Source organism: Geotrypetes seraphini, chromosome 6 (genome assembly GCF_902459505.1).
Source record: "Geotrypetes seraphini chromosome 6, aGeoSer1.1, whole genome shotgun sequence".
In the NCBI taxonomy this organism is placed as follows: domain Eukaryota; kingdom Metazoa; phylum Chordata; class Amphibia; order Gymnophiona; family Dermophiidae; genus Geotrypetes; species Geotrypetes seraphini.
In genome coordinates, this window is record NC_047089.1 from 242,881,492 (window position 1) to 242,904,093 (window position 22,602).

The 22,602-nt window shown below is 45.4% G+C and overlaps 1 protein-coding gene across 6 annotated transcripts in view; it reads left to right on the plus strand.

The window, feature by feature from the left end:
- Positions 1 to 22,602, plus strand: part of SCML2 (Scm polycomb group protein like 2) — a 198,704-nt gene that overhangs the window by 155,671 nt on the left and 20,431 nt on the right. For all 6 annotated transcript variants that reach the window (XM_033950597.1, XM_033950600.1, XM_033950595.1 and 3 more), the window contains 2 exons: positions 14,165 to 14,347; positions 22,231 to 22,344. In XM_033950597.1, coding sequence (XP_033806488.1) covers positions 14,165 to 14,347; positions 22,231 to 22,344 — 297 coding nt within the window. The remainder of the gene's footprint in view (positions 1 to 14,164; positions 14,348 to 22,230; positions 22,345 to 22,602) is intronic.

Consider the following 22,602-nt stretch of genomic DNA (forward strand, 5'->3'; position numbering starts at 1 on the left):
CCCATGAATCTCTCCTGGTGGAGTCCACCTTAAAGAAAACTCAGGGCTCCAGTGTCTATGCCTCCACCCCTCCTGGCAGAGAGGGAAAAACTATGGATAAGTTTGGCAAGCGCCTTTTCCAGAATGCAATGCTGGCCAACAGGGCAAATAATTACTCCTTTCACTTCTCCTTCTACATGAAGCATCTGGTGCAACAACTCTCCTCCTTACAAAAATACATTCCTGAACGTAAGGTCCCTCTTTTTCAACAACAAATTTCCAGTCTTCTCCAACTCCGGAAATTCATGGTGCGCTCTATTTATGACTCATTTGAGCTGACTTCTAGAGCATCTGCCATGGCTGTTGCCATGCGGCGTCTGGCATGGCTGAGAGTTTCTGACCTCGACATTAACCACCAAGACCGCCTGGCTAACGCACCTTGCATTGGTGATGAACTCTTCGGGGAGTCCCTGGACTCAACAACCCAGAAACTCTCGGCTCACGAGACCAGGTGGGATACTCTGGTAAAACCTAAAAAGAAGACTCCACCTGCTCGCGCCTACAGACAGCAGTCTTCCTACCAACGCAGGTTCTCCGCCAGACCTCTCAACCCGCCGCAACAGCAGCCGCGCCGACCTCGGCAACAGCATCAAACTCAGGCTCACTCTCAGTCTCACCAACCTGCCAAGCCTCTACCTCCGTCAAAACCATCTTAGCCCTTTTGACTCTTTTCTCCAGGGCATAGCCAGTCTCCCACCATCATTGCCTCTTCCTCAGCCTATCGGAGGTCGCCTCCAATTCTTCCTCAGCCGTTGGGAGGTCATCACATCAGACCAATGGGTCCTCAACATAATTCGCCACGGCTACTCTCTCAACTTCCAGACTCTTCCACCAGAAAATCCTTCCATAGAGTCTGCTTCTCACTCCTCCCAATCCCTCCTCCTCCTGAGGGAGGTCCAATCCCTCCTTCTTCTCAATGCCATCGAAGAGGTCCCCTCAGACCAAAGGGGTCAGGGATTCTACTCCCGCTACTTCCTGGTTCCCAAGAAGACAGGAGACCTCCGTCCCATCCTCGATCTCCGGGATCTCAACAAGTGTCTGGTCAAGGAAAAGTTCAGAATGCTCTCCCTTGCCACGCTTTACCCTTTTCTCTCTCAACACGACTGGCTATGTTCCCTAGACCTCAAAGAGGCCTACACTCACATCCCAATCAATCCGACTTCACGTCGCTATCTAAGGTTTCAGATACAGCACCATCACTATCAGTACAAAGTGCTACCCTTTGGCCTCGCATCATCACCCAGGGTGTTCACCAAGTGCCTTATTGTGGTGGCGGCCTTCCTCAGGTCTCACGACCTCCAGGTGTTCCCCTACTTGGACGATTGGTTGGTGAAAGCACCTACCTCTCCGCTTGTGCTACAAGCCACTCAACACACCATCTCATAGAAACATAGAAACATAGAAAGATGACGGCAGAAAAGGGCTATAGCCCATCAAGTCTGCCCACTCCACTGTCCCACCCCATTAAGTCAGAGTGCTGCTCGACCCACGTAGAGATCCCACGTGGATGTCCCATTTAGTCTTAAAGTCGAGCACGCTAGTGGCCTTGATCACCTGCACCGGTAGTTTGTTCCAGTGATCCACCACCCTTTCTGTAAAGAAATACTTCCTGGTGTCACCACCAAATCTCCCTCCTCTGAGTTTGAGTGGGTGCCCCCTTGTGACTGAAGGTCCCTTAGGAAAGAATATGTCGTTTTCCACCTCGACACGACCTGTGACGTACTTAAATGTCTCAATCATGTCACCCCTCTCCCTGCGCTCCTCTAGAGAGTAGAGCTGCAACTTGCCCAGTCTTTCCTCGTATGAGAGACCCTTGAGTCCGGAGACCATCCTAGTGGCCATTCGCTGGACCGACTCAGCTCGAAGTACATCTTTACGGTAATGTGGCCTCCATCTCCTGGGGTTCGAGATCAACTACCCCAAGTCACACCTGCTTCCCACGCAGCGACTTCAGTTCATTGGTGCAGTTCTCGACACCACTCTGATGAGGGCGTTCCTCCCCTCCGACCGACAACGGACCCTGCTCCACCTCTGTCGTCAGGTGCTCCTTCATCACGCCATCTCAGCTCGGCAGATGATGGTCCTCCTGGGCCACATGGCCTCGACGGTCCATGTGCTTCCTCTGGCGCGACTCCACCTCAGGACACCTCAGTGGACTCTAGCCAACCAATGATCACAGACTACGGATCCTCTTTCTCATCCCATCTCTGTGACATCATCTCTTCAGCAATCTCTTCAATGGTGGTTGAACTCCTCCAATCTTTCCAGCGGTCTACTCTTTCATCTACCCCCTCACTCCATGATCATAACCACAGATGCCTCCCCCTATGCATGGGGAGCTCACCTGGGGGATCTTCGCACCCAGGGACTCTGGACCCCTCAGGAACGTCAACATCACATCAATTTCCTGGAACTCAGGGCCATGTTCTATGCCCTCAAGGCTTTCTAGCACCTTCTCTACCCTCAGGTTCTTCTCCTGTGCACAGACAACCAAGTCGCCATGTACTACATAAACAAGCAAGGCGGCACCGGATCTCCCCTCCTCTGTCAGGAGGCCATCCGCATCTGGACCTGGGCCACGGCCCACAGTCTCTTCCTCAAGGCTGTCTATATCCAGGGCGAACAGAACTCCCTGGCCGACAATCTCAGCCGCATCCTTCAACCTCACAAGTGGACTCTGGATCCTCCCACACTCCGCTCCATCTTCGCTCGGTGGGGCACTCCGCAGGTGGACCTTTTTACAGCTCCTCACAACCATCAGCTGCCCCAGTTCTGTTCCAGACTCTTCTCTCCTCATCGTCTGGCCCCGGATGCCTTCCTGCTCAACTGGACGGATCGGTTCCTCTATGCCTTTCCTCCACTGCCTCTGATGTTGCGGACGTTATTCAAACTCCGCAGGGACAGAGCCACCATGATTCTCATCGCCCCTCGGTGGCCTCGCCAACACTGGTTCTCCCTCCTGCTCCAGCTCAGCTCCAAAGAGCCCATTCCTCTTCCTGTGTTTCCTACTCTACTTACACAGCAGCATCAGTCTCTACTGCATCCCAATCTGTCTTCGCTCCACCTGACAGCTTGGTTTCCCTCGGGCTGACCTCTCCAGACAATCTGTCTCAGCCTGTCCGTCGTATTTTGGATGCCTCCAGGAAACCGACCACCCTCCAGTGTTACCATCAGAAGTGGACCCGGTTCTCCTCTTGGTGTCTACTACATCACCACGATCCCACCTCATTGGCAGTGGAAACTGTTCTGGACTATTTGCTCTCTCTGTCCGACGCTGGCCTCAAGTCTACCTCAATCAGAGTCCACCTCAGTGCCATCACTGCGTTTCATGAGCCTATCCTCGGAAAACCTCTCACGGCTCATCCACTGGTTTCCCGGTTCATGAGAGGCCTCTTCAATGTCAAACCACCGCTGAAGCCTCCTCCAGTCGTCTGGGACCTGAATGTGATTTTATCCGCCCTCATGAAACCTCCTTTTGAGCCTCTTGCCTCAAATCCACTCAAATTTCTTACGTGGAAGGTGCTTTTCCTCATTGCCATCACCTCTGCCAGGAGGGTTAGTGAGCTGCATGCACTGGTTGCCGACCCACCTTTCACTGTTTTTCACCATGACAAGGTGGTTCTGCGTACCCATCCTAGATTTCTCCCCAAGGTGGAATCGGACTTCCACCTCAACCAGTCCATTGTATTGCCTGTCTTTTTCCCTAAGCCCCATTCTCATCCTGGGGAACAGGCGTTACACACACTAGACTGTAAGCGTGCCCTTGCATACTACCTTGACCGTACCAGGGCTCACCGCTCGTCCCCCCAGCTTTTTCTGTCCTTCGACCCTAACCATCTAGGTCGTCCTGTCTCTAAACGGACGCTTTCCAATTGTCTTGCTGCCTGCATTGCGTTCTGTTATGCTCGGGCCGGTCTCTCACTGGAAGGTGCTGTCACGGCCCACAGGGTCCGAGCTATGGCTGCTTCTGTGGCTTTCCTCCGCTCCACGCCCATCGAGGAGATCTGCAAGGCTGCCACTTGGTCCTCAGTTCACACTTTCACTACTCACTATTGTCTGGATGCCTTCTCCAGACGGGATGGACACTTCGGCCAATCTGTGTTACAAAATTTATTTTCCTAATGGCCAACCATCCCTCCTCCCTCTCTGTTAGCTTGAAGGTCACCCATGCGTTAAGAATATGCTGCCTGCTTGTCCTGGGATAAAGCACAGTTACTTACCATAACAGGTGTTATCCAGGGACAGCAGGCAGATATTCTTACGTCCCACCCACCTCCCCAGGTTGGCTTCTTAGCTGGCTTATCTTAACTGGGGACCACGCACTCCTCCGTCGGGCGGGAAGGCACTCGCGCATGCGCGGTGCAGCCAACTAGAACTTTCTAGTTAAAAGTGTCCGTACCGGGGCTCCGTCGGTGACGTCACCCATGCGTTAAGAATATCTGCCTGCTGTCCCTGGATAACACCTGTTACGGTAAGTAACTGTGCTTTTCCTAACATTACTCTTGAGTCTACCACCCCTCATGAACATTTACAACTGCTTAGGGATTTTGTTTTTCCCTCTTACATCCTCTCCTAATGTTCTTGGTCCATGACTGGGGCTCATAAGTATTACAGTAGCAGGTAGTAGTCTTTTCATAGGGCTGCTGGATGTGTATTCAGGAACAATACGTCCCTTTTCAAAAGAGTTTATAATCTAAGTGAGTATCTGAGGTAACGGGAAATGACTTCTCCAGGGCCGCAGAGTGGTCCTTCTCACTAAAAACTGAAGCAGAGAATTCCTTGTTTTTCTATCATTACCTTATTCCATCCTGAGCATTATTTTACCCCTGCTTCAAATGTATTTCAAAAGGCTTCGCCCATCCTCCCCTCTTTTATACAAGCATAAATGAAAGCATATGCAGCATGGGAAACTGCCTAGGGCATCAGATTTTGAAGGCCCCAAATACCTAGGTTAACAATGTGTAAATGTATGCATAGTTCCCAGCAGGCATATATAACTTTTATGTAACCCACATGTACACATGTTTGGGGGTGGTGTACATGTGGAGTTGCAATTTACGCATGTTACATACTTTACATGCACTCTTTCATACCTGTTCTTAAGTAGATGTAAATGTCCACAGCTTTAATTTAGGTCTGATTTTTGCCACTTTTTCCCCCTAACGTTTTATAAAATCACATAAGTGCCTATGAGCCTTTTAAAAACAGGTTTGGAATAGGTGCTTGCATGGCCTTCACACATAGACAAACTGTTATGCACATCCCCCTCCATATTTGCGGGTTCAGAACTCGCGACTTCGGTTATTCGTGGGTTTCGTCTGGGTGACCCGCCTCCCGGAGCTCTCCACTTACTTTTTAAAACCTGGTAGTCTAGCGGTGAAGCAGGGCAGGAGCGATCTTCCTACCCTCCTGCCCTGTGCAGAACTGGTTACAAAAATAATTGTTGTGAGCTCCCACGAGACCACGGGAACTCACAGCAGCCATTTTTGTTCTGGCTCTACACGGGGCAGGAGCATAGGAAGATCGCTCCTGCCCTGCTTCACCCCTAGACTACCAGGCTGTAAAAAGTAAGTACAGTGGAGAGGTCCAGGAGAGAGGCAGAGGTGGATCAGAGTCGGCCCTAAAGTTATTCATGACTTTTTCATATTCACGGGCCAACTCTGCCTTAACCCCCATAAATATGGAGGAAGAAGTGTATTAGCATCAATGTGAATCAAACATGCAGTTTGTACTGTTTGCCATGTTCTGGCAGCTGTTGGTGAAATGTGGCAATATTTTTGTTGTAGGACCATAGCACCTTGTGGGAATGTGGCATTAGAAAGAAAGCAGACAAGCCTAGAAGAGCTGGTTTAGGGAGCAGAGTAATTTTCTGTCTTCAGCTCCGGGCTCACACCCTCCTCTCCTCTCCCAACAGGCTGCCTGAAAGAGGGATTGGAGCAAAACACCCCTGCTGCTGTGGAGTCTGTGAAGCAATGACGGTCCTGTGTTTTGGGCTGCTCCCCCCCCCACCCAATAAACTAAGCCCTGCCTGTTTCATTTATTATTCTTTACCAGCCATCTAGTGTTTGGTTTGAATGGCACAGTAACCACTCCTTTCCCCTCTTCACCAGGTCAGGGAGAGGCGGAGGTAAACAGATGTGCACATACATATATACACTTCCCCCTCTGTATTCGCGACTTCAGTATCTACGAATTCGTTTATTCGCGGTTTTAAATCAAATAATACATTTTAATTTTTTGGGCTATTTTAAGTCCTGTAAGCCCCCCCTTAAACCTTACCTGGAGATCTAGCGGGTTTTTGGGGCAGGAGCGATCTTCCTACTCTCCTGCCCCGTGCAGATCGCTCACAGGAAATGGCTGCCTTGAGCATGAGAAGATCGCTCCTACCCCGAAAACCCGCTAGATCTCCAGGTAAGGCTTAAGGGGGGGCTTTCAGGGTTTAAAATAGCCAGGGAAGCGGGGGATAGGGTTTTTAATATTCGCGGGCCGGCTCTGCCTTTAACCCCCGCGAATACGGAGGGGGAAGTGTACACACAGGGAGGTTGGAAATAGAGATCTTCCATTGTAAGTTTGTACTTGAGGCATTGGGAGGTTTAAGTGACTTGCCCAAGATCACAAGGAGTGACTGTAGACTTTGAACTCTGGCTTCCCTGATTCTTAACCTGCTGTTCTAGACTACCCCTAAACTTATGTCGGGTTCAGGAGAATGTTAAAGACTTATATTTTCTCCTTATAATGACTGATCGCTATCCAATATGCTCTCTAGAATCTAATCGCTAATGTAATAATTAGGGCTGCACATTTAACACAGTAATAACGCGATTAATGTGCGTTAAAAATTTTAACTAGTATTAACGTCCCTTGTCTCCTCGGCTTTGCCCCATCACCTTATGCCACACTCCACTATAATCTTCTCCCTCTAAAAAGCAAAGTACTGCCGGCAGGCTCGCCGACTCCAGTCTCTTGCAGTCTCTTCAGTCCCTGCTACACTGGAACAGGAAATGACATTAACCATTCCAATGTAGCAGGATACAACCACCTGTAACTGCCACCACCCGCCATAGTCCAATATATCCCTCCCTCCCTCCCTCAAATCTTTTATAGCCTGCTGGTAGTGCTAGCAATTAAAGTAGAACATTGCCAGCAGGTTTGCCAACTCCAGCCTTTTTGCACTCTCTTCAGTCCCTGCTGCACCGGAACAGGAAGTTACATCAGCTGCTCCAGTGTAGCAGAGACTGAGGAGATCGGGAGAGGCTGTGGAGCCAGCGAGCCTGCTGGTAGTGCTTTGCTTTAATCACTAGCACAGCTGGAGGAGTCCCTTAGCCTTCGTAAAATCAATCCACTTGTACCCGTTCTACTCCATTCAGGATTTTGTAGACTTCTATGATATCTCCCTTCAGCCGTTTCTTTTCCAAGCTGAAGAAACATGGGACTGTTCTTTGTTGGGTAACTTATCGTATGGATACATCTGACTTTCACAAAATTATGTAGGAATAGAATTGGGGACGGGGACATTAATAAAAGAATTTCAAATGAGGCGTGGGAGGTTTTAGATTAAGTCCAGCGATAAGAAATGGAGGAGGGGTTCAGGGACTGGTGACCCAGGAAGAACAGAGATTAGTTCTTAGGAGTTGGAGGGCCTCTTGGGGACTGGAGATGGGTTGTAGAGATGACCGGAATACAACGGAAAAGCAGGAGTGAGGAAGCACAGGATTCCGATGATGAGCAGAAATATATGGTAGGAACAGAGAGAGAGAGGGACAATATGTTCCAGAGCTTAACTATTCTCTGAGTGAAAAAATATTTCTTCCTAATGGTTTTAAAACTATATCCCTGTAACTTCTAGTGTCCCCTAGTCTTTATAATTTTTGACGGAGTGACAAATCAATCCACTTGTACCCGTTCTACTCCACTCAGGATTTTGTAGACTTTAATCCTATCTCTTTTCCAAGCTGAAGAGCCCTAACCTCTTTAGTCTTTCCTCATATGAGAGGAGTTCCATCCCCTTCATCATCTTGGTCGCTCTTCTTTGAACCTTTTCTAGCCCTTCTGACTTACATATTTATATATTTTTTGTGCTTGATTAGATTTTAGTTTCCAAGGGACTACTGTCCTTGCCTAAATTTCTCCACCATTCCCCTCACGCATAATTACTTAATAATATTTAATTAGTCTTTCTACACTTGATTATGCAATAATTATCATAGCGACTTTTATTGAGTGCAATAACAATGATGCTGATACAGACCATTTGGGGGCTTAAAGGGCAATTCTGTAACCAGGCACATAAGCACCATTCTGGAAGGGCATGCATAAATGCTATTAACATGTAAATGCAAGGGAGAGCACACATGGGTGGGACATGGACATGTCTTCCAGGTACACACATAATTTATAGAATATTATAAGATTCATGCCCCCCTGCCACATATACAGGGTGACCACTATTAAACATTTACAAAGGTGGAGGCAGCAAATAAATTTCAAATAGGGATCACAACAATTGATAGGAAGTCAATTCATAGAATAACAATTCATAGGTTAAAATTAGTAGGAAGACAATTTATAGGATGCAGGAAGTCCTTACCGAGTGTCATTTGTCATTCAAGAAATTGATTTTCTCAAAACTTGCTGCAGGATCCCCCGTGATCCCCCCCCCAGTCCCCTCCAGGGATAGTACTCCTCCTGCCTACCCCTCCCCCGCATCCCCCTACTCCCAGGCTTAACATCAGCTAATTGTGGGATTCCCCTGCCAAATCAGCTGAACCAACAGGGAGAGCCCCGATTTCCTCCACAATCCGGGAGGATAAAGGGCCACCATTTTGAAGAGGCAGCCCTATCGGCAGGAGGGAGTGGGCATCCCTCTTGCCAATTTTTTCATTGAAAGGTATAGGGTGTGTGGGGAGATGGGGGTGTCAGGATATCTTGGCCTCAGCGAGAGGGGGGCTATCTTTGGAGGAGGGCTGGGAGGGATCAGTGGGGGAGAGAGGGAGGAATCGGTGCTCTCCCTGCTGGTTCAGGTGATCACGGCAGGGGGATCACCGATCAGCTGATCAGGGATTCCCCTGCCAAGATCAGCTGATGGCAAGCCCAGGTGTCAAGCTCGGTGAGGAGGGGGGGCAACACTGAACCTAGTGGGGGGCAAAGGGGGCAATGCCCCCCCCCTACCAATTGTCGTAGACGCTATCTGAAAATCCATCTTCAGTGTCAGGTCCCATACTACGAAGTGCCCTGCCTCTGTATCTACACTTGGAATCCTTTTGGAAATTTGTCTGGCTTGAAGACCTTTCTATTTCATTATTGAAATCATTAGGGCTTTCAGTTTCCTTCTGTCCTGCTGTGCTCTGTTGCTTTTTGCTGAGGGTCCTGAGGTATGCAGTAGAGAATGACACGGTGACAAAATTCATCACCGTTCCCGTCCCCGCGGATAACCGCGGGAAATGATCTTCATGTCATTCTTTAAGGAGAAAGGGAAGAATCAGAGTATAATTAGGCACAACCACTGACCCTCAAGCCTTGCATTGAAGAATGCTGGTGTAGAAGGACCGAGGTTGAGATAGACACTAGAAAATGACATGGGATTATTTCCCGCGGTTATCTGCGGGGACGGGAACGGTGATAAATTTTGTCACCGTGTCATTCTCTAGTATGCAGCAAATCAGCCTGAATAAACACACACACATTCCCCTTTCTGCTCTCTCCTTTGAATAAGATTGTAATTTCCATATGTCTACTATTTTCAGTCTGTCCTTTTGTGGTATGCAAACTACTGAGAAGGTTTTCCAAATGGGATGGATTAAACTTGAGACTTGATTAAAAGCCTACATTTATCCCTACATTTGCCCTTTTCCAATAATCTAAGATGCATATACTGCCTTTGTGCCAGGCAGGCCAGATATCAAGGGATCCACATGGCCACTAGCCACACAGCTGCCTGATTACGTCAACTACAGTGACAATGACAGTCCTAGCCCTTCCTTCCTGGTGGTACAGTCTTAGCACAAAAGGATACTGCATCATTGGAGGGCATGCCTTGGCTAACGCATAATTTCTTGCCATTCAGAAGTGGTCATCTTTCAGGTGACCTTGCTTCTCTAGGGCAGCACAAGGACTGGCAGACCAGAGCTGGAACTTTTACTATGTCTCTTAAAGTCTCCTTTTATATATCTTGTCTCCCTCAACAACTCCAAGTTTGCCACACTGGCTTTCTGAGATCACTTGTTCTTTGAAAGCCAGGAACTTCTTTTACTGGGTTTAGATCAGTGTCTCTCAAACTGTGTGCCTCAGCAAAGTGACACTACTACTATTTATTATTTCTATAGCGCTGAAAGGCATCTGCAGAGCTGTACATTTTTACATACAATAGAAAGTCCCTGCTCAGAAGAGCTTACAATCTAATTTAGTGATGTGCGACAAGAGATTCCAAAATTTTACTTTATTTAAAAAAATTCCCTTCATAAAAATACGCTAGAAGAGATGACATGTACGTCGCATACGCAAAAGTCTGTCAATGTTATGAGCATTTGCATACGTAAGGATACAACCAACCAGACAAGCATCATTCTTTGACATGGTTGGTCCTTGAAAATTAACGGCAAGTAATTTTATTTTTATTTTGTATGCATTCGTTAACCTAACGAGCAACAAATCAATCAAGGCTTTGTTATTGTTTGGATCTTCTTTTCTTTGCGAACCTGGATGTTCATCTCTGACAGAAATTAAATCGAAAAATAAAGAGAAAGACTGCAGATGGTGGATGATGAAATGTGTGTTTGCCTGTTGACTATCGAGCCACGTTTTGAGTTAGTTTGCATTCAAAAACAAGCTCATCCATTGCATTGATTACCAACTCTATTCTATTTACTTTAGTTTCACCATTGTTACAATTACCCATACATAACTTAAAGAACTTTAAATAAATAACTCTGATTTAATTTTTTGATGATTTTACAATCTTATACACTTCTCCCTCCATATCCACGGGGGTTAGGGGCAGAGCTGGCCTGCGAATATTAAAAAACTGTGAATAATATTTGGGCCGGCTCTGACCCTCCCCCTGGCATCCCTTAAGTCTTATCTGGTGGTCTAGCGGGATTTGGGGGCAGGAGCGATCTTCCTACGCTCCTGCCCCGTGCAGATCACTCATAGGAAATGGCTGCCGTGAGCTCCCGTCGTAGTCTTGAGAGACTATGGGAGCTCACGGCAGCCATTTCTTATGAGTGATCTGCACGGGGCAGGAGAGCAGGAAGATCGCTCCTGCCTTGAAAACTTGCTAGACCACCAGGTAAGGCTTAAGAGGGGGTCTAAGAGGGTTTAAAAATAGCCCCCAAAATGAAAATGGATCTAAAAAAAAATTACAAATAACCGAAACCGCGGATGCTGAAACTGCGGATTAGGAGGGAGAAGTGTAATTTCAATTATAATGTGCCATGAAAAACATTTGCTCCATTTATAGTGCCAGAGCTAAAAAAAAGTTTGGGAGACACTGTTTTAGACAGACAAACTCTCGCTAACCTTTTGAACAAGCTTTTGGTCCCTCTTAAGCCCTGACGTGGCCTTTGGATAGCCTCTGCTGTCCCCCTGTTACCTGGAAGTGTCGTTATTTGTGTTCCTGTCATTAATTGGAGTTCTTTCCTTTGATAATGCTTTGGTTCGACAGTTGAAGTGGGAATATATAAATAAATAACTGGTAGATCATCATACATATGGTAGTCAATGCAGACGTTCAGATGGCCACAGCTCGCTGCAGAACTGTTGCTTGCATCTGAATGTTGAGTTGCTAGTTATTTAAAATCTAGGGAGTAAAATTTGAAAATTGTATTTCATGAATTTTGTGTTGCACTACAATTAATCTAGTTAGGTGCCATTGACTTGTGTTCGAGTCCTAGTGACTCAATGAATTACAGATCTAGAAAGAGATCGGTTTTATGCTAGTCCTTAATATTGGCCCTGTTCATTTTTTTGATAGGAATCCCTAATGGACTCATGAAAAATGCCTTAGTTTCTTAACAATCTGGGGATGATGAGAATATAGCATCACGTTCTCGGAGACAAATAATGCTCCTTTGCAAATTTTTTTTCTGCAAACATTCACTGTTAGACATAAATATTTTAATTGAAATGTTTCTTTTTTAAATTTATTTATAGATTTTAACATTTATAACACAAGAATCCTCTTGTTACAGAAATTCAGAGGAATAGATAAGCAAGAAATCATGAAATGTACATATTGTATACAGTATTATAAAGAAAGAAAAAAAGGGCAAATATAAAGAATAACAATAAACTTAATGGAAACATAAAAATTCTTAATTAATTATATACTCTTCCTTAGACCACTAAACGGCTCCAAAAAGACAAGATAATAGTAAAGATAAAGACATCTCATAACCATGTAATCAACTTTAGGTAAAAGGCATAACATGACTGGCATTAGGATGGAAACATTCTACAACAGATACACACTATATACAATTAATTCAATATACCTAGTATCACTAAATTCCATAACACCAGTACAGTCATGGACCCTCAGTTCCTCCCTTCCCCATTACTCCACTCATATCTGTTCTCTTCAAACTGCTATAATATAATGTAGCTTATACATTCTATAATGCCTTATATTGTAATTGAACCTAATTAGGCATAGTACGACTCAGACACACTGGATTACCGTAAATTAACTCGCATGTGGAGTCTAAAATCTGGCTGGGTGTTTCTAAAACTTTACACAGTTCTTGAGAATTTCGAGCTTGCTGTTTCTCATATAAGCTTTGAGTCCCACCGATACACACACTCCTGTGTACTCACCAGCAAATTCCTTACAGTAAATAATACTTAAACTTATATGGAAGTGGATATATTTTTTTTTTTTTACAATATTGATTTTGGAACATGTCAAAGATGAGAGGTCTTAAAATATTGTGCAATACCCTATACATAATCCTAAATATAATATTTAGTGAAATGCTCAGATCCTACACCCCGTGTTTTAGTGATAACACCAAACTGAGGTTCATAAGGGTCCCCTTATGAACCTCAGTTTGGTGTTATCACTAAAACACGGGGTGTAGGATCTGAGCATTTCACTAAATATTATATTTAGGATTATGTATAGGGTATTGCACAATATTTTAAGACCAGTTTAAGAGCTGTGACAATTTGATATTTAAATAAGTAATATCACAGAGGAATAAATAGTATCTCCCTATCAAAATTTTGAAAGATTAGAGAGGCCCATGGATGTTCACAGCGACCATTTTCCGTTGTGGAGGGTCCACTAGAAAGGTTCCCATGAGAGATCAATTGCTTTTCTGAAACGCCACGGTGAACTGAGGGTTCTCTGTTGTTCTCAGAACAATTTAAAATGGTATAATTGAGAAATTTATACAAACCTTTTCTCCCAACCCTACCATAGGTTTCAAGTTTATTATGTTCAAATGATTTTTATTGGTTCAACGATAAACAAGCAAGGACAATTAGCAGAATCAACCAGTAAATAACACTGCAAGCACCCCCCCCTCCCTGTCCCTCCCCACCCCCAGAGTCCTTTGCCATAACAAAAACTGAGAGTCGGAGTCAAACTTAGATTCAATAGTCTACTGCAAGCATGCGGTGTGAGGTCCTGCCAGAAGCATTCCCAGGTCTGACAAAATCTACGACCCGGTCCATGATCCAGGTCTCCCACCGGTCTCCGCTCTGGCGTAGCATGGATTATCATCAAGGATCTCCATTGGGCATAGGAAGGGGGATCACGGGACAGCCAGTTAGTGAGGATTGCTTTCTTCTCCATCAAGTTTATTAAAAGATTTTTTAAACCGCTTATTCAGGTTTCTAGGCGGTTTATTTTGAGGGATTTTTTTTAGTATACATATTTTTTTCTTCACGAAGGGCAAAGTCAGCGTCTGCTGACGAGTCTTTCAAGAAACATACATTGTTGCCTGAATTTTATTATTTTTTTTTTTTTAACCCACAATGTTAGTAATGCTACTAACCAAAATATTATGGTTTCTTGGCTTTGTGTTGAAGAAAAGGGATCTTTTAGCTTTATGCCCTCTCCAATTACTGACATTAGTAAGCCTTTACATTAAATGTTAGAATTTGACATATACATTTTCCTTTTCAGCCTCCTTTGATGGGGAGAAGCACGCAGTCAGTCTTCCTCCTGTAAACAGTGCCTCATTTGTCCTACGATTTCTGGAAAAACTCTGTCACAGCCTACAGTGTGATAATCTCTTTAGCAGCCAGCCTTTCAGCCCTTATGTGGGAAGTGCACATAGCCCAAAGGAATATGATAAAAATAAATCAGGTAATATCAAAAATTTGGAAATTTAAATAAAACATAAGGAACATGCTAATTGCAGCTCACACGTGCTCTTCTAAACCCAGTTTGCCATGAATGATGACGTTTTATTTTATAATGCATGCAAAAAATATGAAACTGCTTTTACTGCTTTCTCGTAATGATATGATATTGTATTTTTTATATGCTGACAGCAAGCTTGAAAGGCAACGTAGATATTTTTCAAAGGGAAAGGGTTTTCCGGGATTTTTAAAATGCAAATGTCATTAGCCAAAGTAATTTCCGATCAGTATGAGAAGACAAAATTAAGATTTTCATATGACCTTTAACAAGTTCATCTGAACATCTATGAACACATGTTTTTTTTCACAAGGAAATAACCCGTGTTTCTTTGCATTATTTTAAATATTCCAAAGCAAAAAAAATTGGATGAAACCAAATCAATTATATAATGATAAATTCAAATTAAACAAAATGTTTCAAAGAAATAGAGCTCATATAAATTGGGAGCAGTAAAGACTAGTCAAAAGTTTATTCAATGCTTGATATATCACCTATTGAGAATGTCAAGGTGGTTTACATAGGTACAAATTTAAATATAAGGAAATAGCTTTATTTATATCCCGTCATACCTTTTCAGTTCTAGACGTTGTACAATAAAGGAGAGGTACAATGTGGATACTGTGGATACAGGTATCGATACATGTGAGTGGAATAAGGTAGATGGGTTCATAGACAAAATCGCGCAAGACAAAGGCGTGCCGACAACTTAGCGCAGACAACTGAGCGTAAGGTTGACGGCGTGCCGAAGAAAAGCACTATTTTAAAGGGTTCTGACGGGGGGTGTTGGTGGGGAACCCCCCTATTTTACTTAACAGACATCGCGCTGGCGTTGGGGGGGTTTGGGGGGGTTGTAACCCCCCTCATTATACTTGAAACCGAACTTTTTGCCTGTTTTTTAGGGAACTACCCGGGGATTGACTGGAGTACGGGTCACTCCAACTGCACTAGGGAAACAGGATTTGTAGAAGCTGTGAGGGACTGCTTCATGGAGCAACTAGTCAGGGAACCGACGCGAGGGAGTGCTACTCTTGACCTCATCTTAAATAGATTAGGGGGGCCTGCAAGAGGGGTAGAAGTGGGAGGACCACTAGGCAACAGTGACCACAACGCGATCAGATTCACATTAGAAAGGGGGACACCCACAGTAAGGAGGACTGCAACAACTGCGCTCAACTTCAGGAAAGGGAACTATGTTGCTATGAGGAAAATGGTGGGGAGGAAGCTCAGAAACATCCTTAGGATGGAGACTGTAGGAAGCGCCTGGACCCTATTCAGGGACACCCTGCAGGAAGCACAAAGAATGTACGTCCCCAGTTTCAGGAAAGGCGGCAAGAACAAGCGGTCAAAGGACCCGGTTTGGATCTCAACAGAAGTAAAGAGGGCAATAAATGACAAAAAAGGACCCAACGGAGGAAAATCACCAGGCGCACAGGAAATGCCAAAAGGAATGCCACCGAGAGGTTAGAAAAGCAAAAGGGAAATACGAAGAGGGGCTGGCCAGGGAGGCAAAAAACTTCAAGGCATTCTTCAGTTACATAAAGGGGAAGCGACCAGCGAGAGAGGAGGTGGGGCCGTTGGACGATGGGGATAGGAAGGGAGTGATTAAGGAGGATAAAGAGGTAGCTGAGAGGTTGAACATGTTCTTCTCGTCGGTTTTCACGAGAGAAGACACATCTAATATACCGGACTCAGAGGAGCTCATGAGTGGGGAACAGGCTGAAAAATTGGAACACATAGAGGTAAGTAAGGAGGATGTCCTCACACAGATAGACAGGTTAAAATGCGGCAAATCGCCGGGCCCGGACGGGATCCACCCAAGCGTTCTGAAAGAACTAAGACAAGAAATAGCGGGCACAATCCAGCATGTTTGCAACCTATCCTTGAAAACTGGAGAGGTACCAGAGGACTGGAAATTGGCGAATGTCACACCTATCTTCAAAAAGGGATCGAGGGGTGACCCTGGGAACTACAGGCCGGTGAGCCTGACTTCAATTATAGGGAAGATGGTGGAAGCTATGATCAAGGACGGTATTTGCGAGCACATCGAGAGATATGGCCTACTGAGAACAAGCCAGCATGGATTCTGTAAGGGAAGGTCATGCTTAACGAACCTTCTGTACTTCTTTGAGGGAATAAGCAGTCGGGTGGACAATGGGGAACCTATAGACATCATTTACCTCGATTTTCAAAAGGCTTTCGACAAGGTGCCACATGAAAGGCTGCTTAGGAAGCTGTGGAACCACGGGGTGGGAGGGGATGTGCACAGATGGATCGAGCACTGGTTGTCGGGTAGACTGCAGAGGGTTGGAGTAAAGGGACAATATTCTGACTGGCGGGGAGTCACGAGCGGTGTGCCACAGGGATCGGTGCTGGGGCCGTTACTCTTCAACATATTTATCAATGACCTGGAAAAGGAGGCAAAGTGCGAGGTTATAAAATTTGCAGACGATACCAAACTGTGCGGCAGAGTTATGTCCAGGGAGGAGTGTGAGGACCTGCAAAGGGACCTGGGCAAGCTGGAAGACTGGGCAAACAAATGGCAAATGCGCTTTAACGTGGAAAAATGCAAGGTCATGCATATAGGGAAAAAGAACCCGTTGTTCAACTACAAATTGGGGGGGGCATTGTTGGGAGACAGCAGTCTTGAGAGAGACTTGGGTGTGCTGGTGGATGCATCACTGAAGCCATCTGCACAGTGCGCAGCAGCCTCGAAAAAAGCCAACAGGATGCTGGGCATCATAAAGAGGGGCATAACAACCAGGACGCGGGAAGTCATCATGCCATTGTATCGAGCGATGGTGCGTCCACATCTGGAATACTGCGTTCAATATTGGTCGCCGTACCTCAAGAAGGACATGGCGGTACTTGAGAGAGTCCAAAGGAGAGCAACGAAACTGGTAAGAGGGCTGGAACACTGCCCATACGCCGAGAGGTTGGATAGGCTGGGGCTCTTCTCTCTGGAAAAAAGGAGGCTCAGGGGAGATATGATAGAGACCTTCAAGATCATGAGGGGCATAGAGAGGGTGGATAGGGACAGATTCTTCAGGCTGAAGGGGTCGACAGGTACGAGGGGGCATTCGGAGAAACTGAAGGGAGATAGGTTCAAAACAAATGCAAGGAAGTTTTTTTCCACACAAAGGGTCGTGGACACTTGGAATGCGCTACCGGAGGAAGTGATCAGGCAGAGTACGGTACAAGGATTCAAACAGGGATTGGACAGATTCCTGAGGGATAAAGGGATCGTGGGATACTGAGAGAGGTGCTGGGATGTAACACAGGTATAGAAAGTTAACCAGGTAATAAGTATAGAAACCCAACCAGGTCGTGCATGTGCAAGACCGGAGGGTTAGGACTTCGATGGGAAGATAGGACTCAATGGGAAACCAAGGTGGCAAGGGGACCCCTTCTGGTGATTCAGACAGGTCGTGACCTGTTTGGGCCGCCGCGGGAGTGGACTGCTGGGCAGGATGGACCTATGGTCTGACCCGGCGGAGGCATTGCTTATGTTCTTATGTTCTTAAAGCAGTTTACATACTGTATATGCAGTGCAGGTACTGTATTTGGGGCAATGGAGGATTGAGCGACTTGCTCAGTCATTATCAGTCAATCTGTTCAAAAAGGATGGCTCTTGTAGAGATCTAATCCTATTCCAAGAAACCAGTCCAATCAAATTCAGTTGAAAGTTGTTCAAAGTTGTTAAATCGCAAGAATATTGTGAAAAATTGCAAGAGGACCTTACGTTTGTGAGACTGAAAGACTGGGTGTCAGAATGGCAGATGATGTTAGATGTTAGCAAGTGCAAAGTGATGCATGTGGGAAAGAGGAATCCGAACTAGCTATGTGATGTAGAGAGTTGCGCGGGGACAGAAATCCCACCCGTCCCCACCAAAATCCCACCCGTCCCCACGAGGAATCCCCTCCGTCCCCACCCGTCCCCGCGAGGAATCCCACCCGTCCCCGCGAGGAATCCCTCCGTCCCCACCCGTCCCCACGAGGAATCCCACCCGTCCCCGCTAGGAATCCCCTCCGTCCCCGCCCATCCCTATAAACTTCAGAAATACAGTCAAACCTCGGTTTACGAGTACCGCGGTTTATGAGTGTTTTGCAAGATGAGCTTGGGGATCCCCACCAGTCACAGCAAGGGTCAGCAAGTACCTCAACACTGTAGAAATATTTCCTTTTCTTTTGAACACAATACAAAGAAATCTGCTACATACATTTCTCAAAGCTAACATATTTTAGTCAATAAATTCCGTTTTTTACCTTTGTTGTCTGGAGACTTATTTTTCCATAAAGTTGGTCCCAGTTTCTTTTTTCCGCTTTCCCATCTTCTGTAAATTCTTCTGTTGCTGTCCATTGGTTCCTCCTACCATGGTCCAGCATTTATCCCTTTCTCATCTTTCGTGCCTGGCCACCAGCCCCATGCCCAACATTTCTCCTTCTATCACACCTCTCCAGCACCATGCCACATCTCTCCCTCCATTCCCTTCACCACTATGTCCAACATTCCTCCCTCTTGCATCCATTTCAATCTGTCCCACTGTTCCCTTTCCACCACGATATTTCTCCCTCTCATCTGTACCTCATTCTCTCCCTATGACCAGAAATTCTCCTTTCTTCCATTCCCATGTACACAACATCTTTTCCTGCCTTCCTCTCTCCCAAGTTCAAGTGTGTCCAAAAACGCATTCCCTCCCCCACCTCAGCATCTCTTTCCCTCCCTTTCTCCCAAGTTCATGTCTTCTGTGTCCAAAAATGCATTCCTTCCCCTACCTCAGCATCTCTTTCCCTCCCTTCCTCTTTCCCAAGTTCACGAGTTCATGCCTTGTATCCAAAAACGCACTCCCTCCCCCCTTTTGTGTTCTGCGTTTGTCTCCCAGCCCTCATCTGCAAGCAAATTACCTTAGCAACTTTCTCAGCCAAATGGAGCTTGAGCCATGAGGCTTGTCTTCTTTTTCCTACCTGCCCTGCCGCAGCACACATAGCCGACCGGAAGTCTTTCCCAATGTCAGCGCTGACGTCGGAGGGACGGCTTTGCTTAAGCCCTCCCTACGACGTCAGCGCTGACATCGGGGAAGACTTCCAGTTGGCTATGTGTGCTGCAGCAGGGCAGGTAGGAAAAAGAAGACTAACCTCGCGGCTCGAGTTGTATCGAACCCCGTAGGATCCCTGCGACCTTAGGAGGCATCCCCATGGGATACCCACGACCCTAGGGGGCATCCCCACGAGATCCCCGTGACCCAAAGGGGGAAGTTTCAAGTTTTATTACCATTTGATGAATCGCTTATACAAATTTTCTAAGCGATGTTCAATTTAAAAAGCCACTAGATAGTGGTCTCACATACAATTGGACGAACTAAACAACATACAAACTAAATAAGTCCATTAACATTTTTGCTATTATATTAAAGACAGACATGATTAAAGAAGGAAAGGGGGGAAAAGTTACAATTTCATTCTCTATTGGAAATTACATAAAAGGAAAAAAAAAACAATGGGGAGGGAAAGGGGTTAATGAGTTTGATATCCGTAGCAAAATGTGAGAGGTCCAAGATGGGTCATATTACACATCAAAAACGTCTTGAAATAAAAAAGTTTTTAATAATTTTTTAAAAGATGAAAGATCTTTTTCATTTCTAATATAATTTGGCAGTGAATTCCACAATTTAGGAGCCATAACAGAAAACATATCATTTCTTCTTGTGCCAACGATTTTCAAAGAGGGAATTATTAGTAAATTTGAAGAAGATGATCGTAGAGAACGTGGGGCATTATATGGAATAATTATTCTTGACATAAATTGTGGTTCGTTAAAGATTAGTACTTTAAATACTAAAAATAGAATCTTAAAGTTAATTCGGTGGGAAATAGGAAGCCAGTGTGATTTAATCATTAGTGGTGTGACATGATCATATTTTTTCGCTTTATGAATAAGTTTTATTGCCGTATTTTGAATTATCTGAAGCCGTCTTTTTTCTTTCTGTGTTATATTGATTAGAAGAGAGTTACAGTAATCGATTCCCGTTGTCCCCGTTCCCGTGCAGCTCTCTAATGTGATGATGGGTTGGCCACTGGGGGCTTGATGGACCTTCAGTCTGTCACAGTATGGCAATTCTTATGTTCTTATGAAGGACTACATGTCCCTAACCCTCTTGGACTTTCATTTGTTTCATTAAAGGTAAATAATTAGAAATACTTAAGAACCTCTGGTCAATTGGAATCTTAGGCTACTCCCAGTGCATCCCAAGACTCCGGTTGGCCCAGGTGCCTCTCCCATAGGAGGGGTCTTAGGCACCTGGGCCAGTCAGAGCCTTAGGCCCCTCCCCAGTGCTTCCCAGAATGCACCAAGAAGGGGAAGGCCTTCCATTTTGGAAGAGGTGGAGTGGGCATCCCTTTTGTCGGTCATCTCCTAAAGATTTTGGGGAGGGGGGTTTGGAAGGTGTTAGGGAGATATTGGGTTGTGAGGGAGTGTTGGGGAATGTTGGGTGGCAGGGAGTATCGGATGAGTGTTGGGGTGCGTCGGGGTGTGTTGGGGAATGTCAGATGAGTGTCGGGGATGTTGGGGAGTGTTGAGGAATGTCAGATGAGTGTCAGGTGTTTGGGGTATCGACAGGGCTGGCAGCAGGGTGAGTTTCGGGGTGTGTTGGGGAATGTCGGATGAGTATGGGGGGGTGTTGGGGAGTGTTGAGGAATGTCAGATGAGTGTCAGGTGTTTGGGGTATCGAAAGGGCTGGCAGCAGGAGGGAGTGTGCATCCCTCTTGCTGGAGGACTTCGAGGGGGAATTCGGGGGTGGTGGAGGGATGAATTAGACATCCTTCCTGCTGGCCAAGTGGCGCCTGTGACATGGGCGCCAGTTGGAGAATTGGGCCAGTTAGGCAGGGTTTGGCGTCTGTCCCTTAGGGCAGATGCGATTCTGTATAGGATTCTGGTGTGTGATTCTCAGGCATCCTATACAGAATTTCCCCCATAATGTGTATTACTTCAATCTCCACCTATTTTCCCTCTTAGATTTTTGTGTACATTTTTTTATTTATATATTATAATTTATATATCACCTGGAAACCTAAAGGCTATCAAGGCAGTTTACATTCTTGTACTGTAGATAATTTACTGTCCTTGGAGGGCTCACACTGTTTGTATTTAAGGCAGTGGAGGGTTAAGTGACTTGTCCAAGATCACCAAGATCTGAAGAAGGACTTGAAGCAGGCGCCCCTGGTTCTTAGCCTGTGCTCTAACCTTTAGGCTCCTCCTCCACTTCTGTTTGACTTCTTAATTAAGGGTGCTAGCTACTTTTCTTTCTTGACAAGGTGAACATAAGAATTGCCGCTGCTGGGTCAGACCAGTGGTCCATCGTGTCCAACAGTCCGCTCACGCGTCGGCCCTCTGGTCAAAGACCAGCGCCCTAACTGAGACTAGCCCTAACTGCGTACGTTCTGGTTCAGCAGGAACTTGTCTAACTCCTGTCTAATTTTTTCTTGACAAGACAGAAGGTAGTACAAATAATTAGCTCACCTACTTTGAATAGAGGACATCAGTTATATGACAATTGTCAGAAATATTGATTATCCAAACTTGAGCAACCGTCTATAGACCTGGTGTTGATGCAACTGCTTGTTTTCATGTGTCCGGTTTTCTGAACATATCCAGTCTGTTAATTTGGATAATTAACTTCGTGCTGTATTTTGAGGTCCAAAGTAGGCAGAACAGCAAATTTTGTGAAAAGCCATTCAATTTGAGGAAAACACAATATAAGAGGAAAAGTTGAAAACCATATAATAGAGCGAATGTTTAGATTTCTCAAATTTTCTTCATTCTTTTTTAATAGCAAAAGAAGAAATACCAGAAAACAGAAATGCTAAAAGATTTTCTCAAGATTCTCCACCCTACTCTGCTCCTCTCTCACCTAAGCTGGCCAGAACGGAAGCTCACCCTTCTGAAGGTATTCTATCTATTTATTTAAAACTTCCTACGCGGCTTTAAATTGAACTGGGCAGAGCAAGGTGGTAGCAAAATGGAAGCAGGAGTTGGAACTACATAATGTTTGATGGAAAAGAATCATTGCTTTATTATCTTCCTACCAAATCTCAAAATCCTGAAAAAAAGAGAATGTTGGAAAACCTCAGGAAGATCCATTGGATATTTCTGCTATATTGGAACAATCGGATAGAGAAGTCACTATTCCAGCCACTCTTTTATT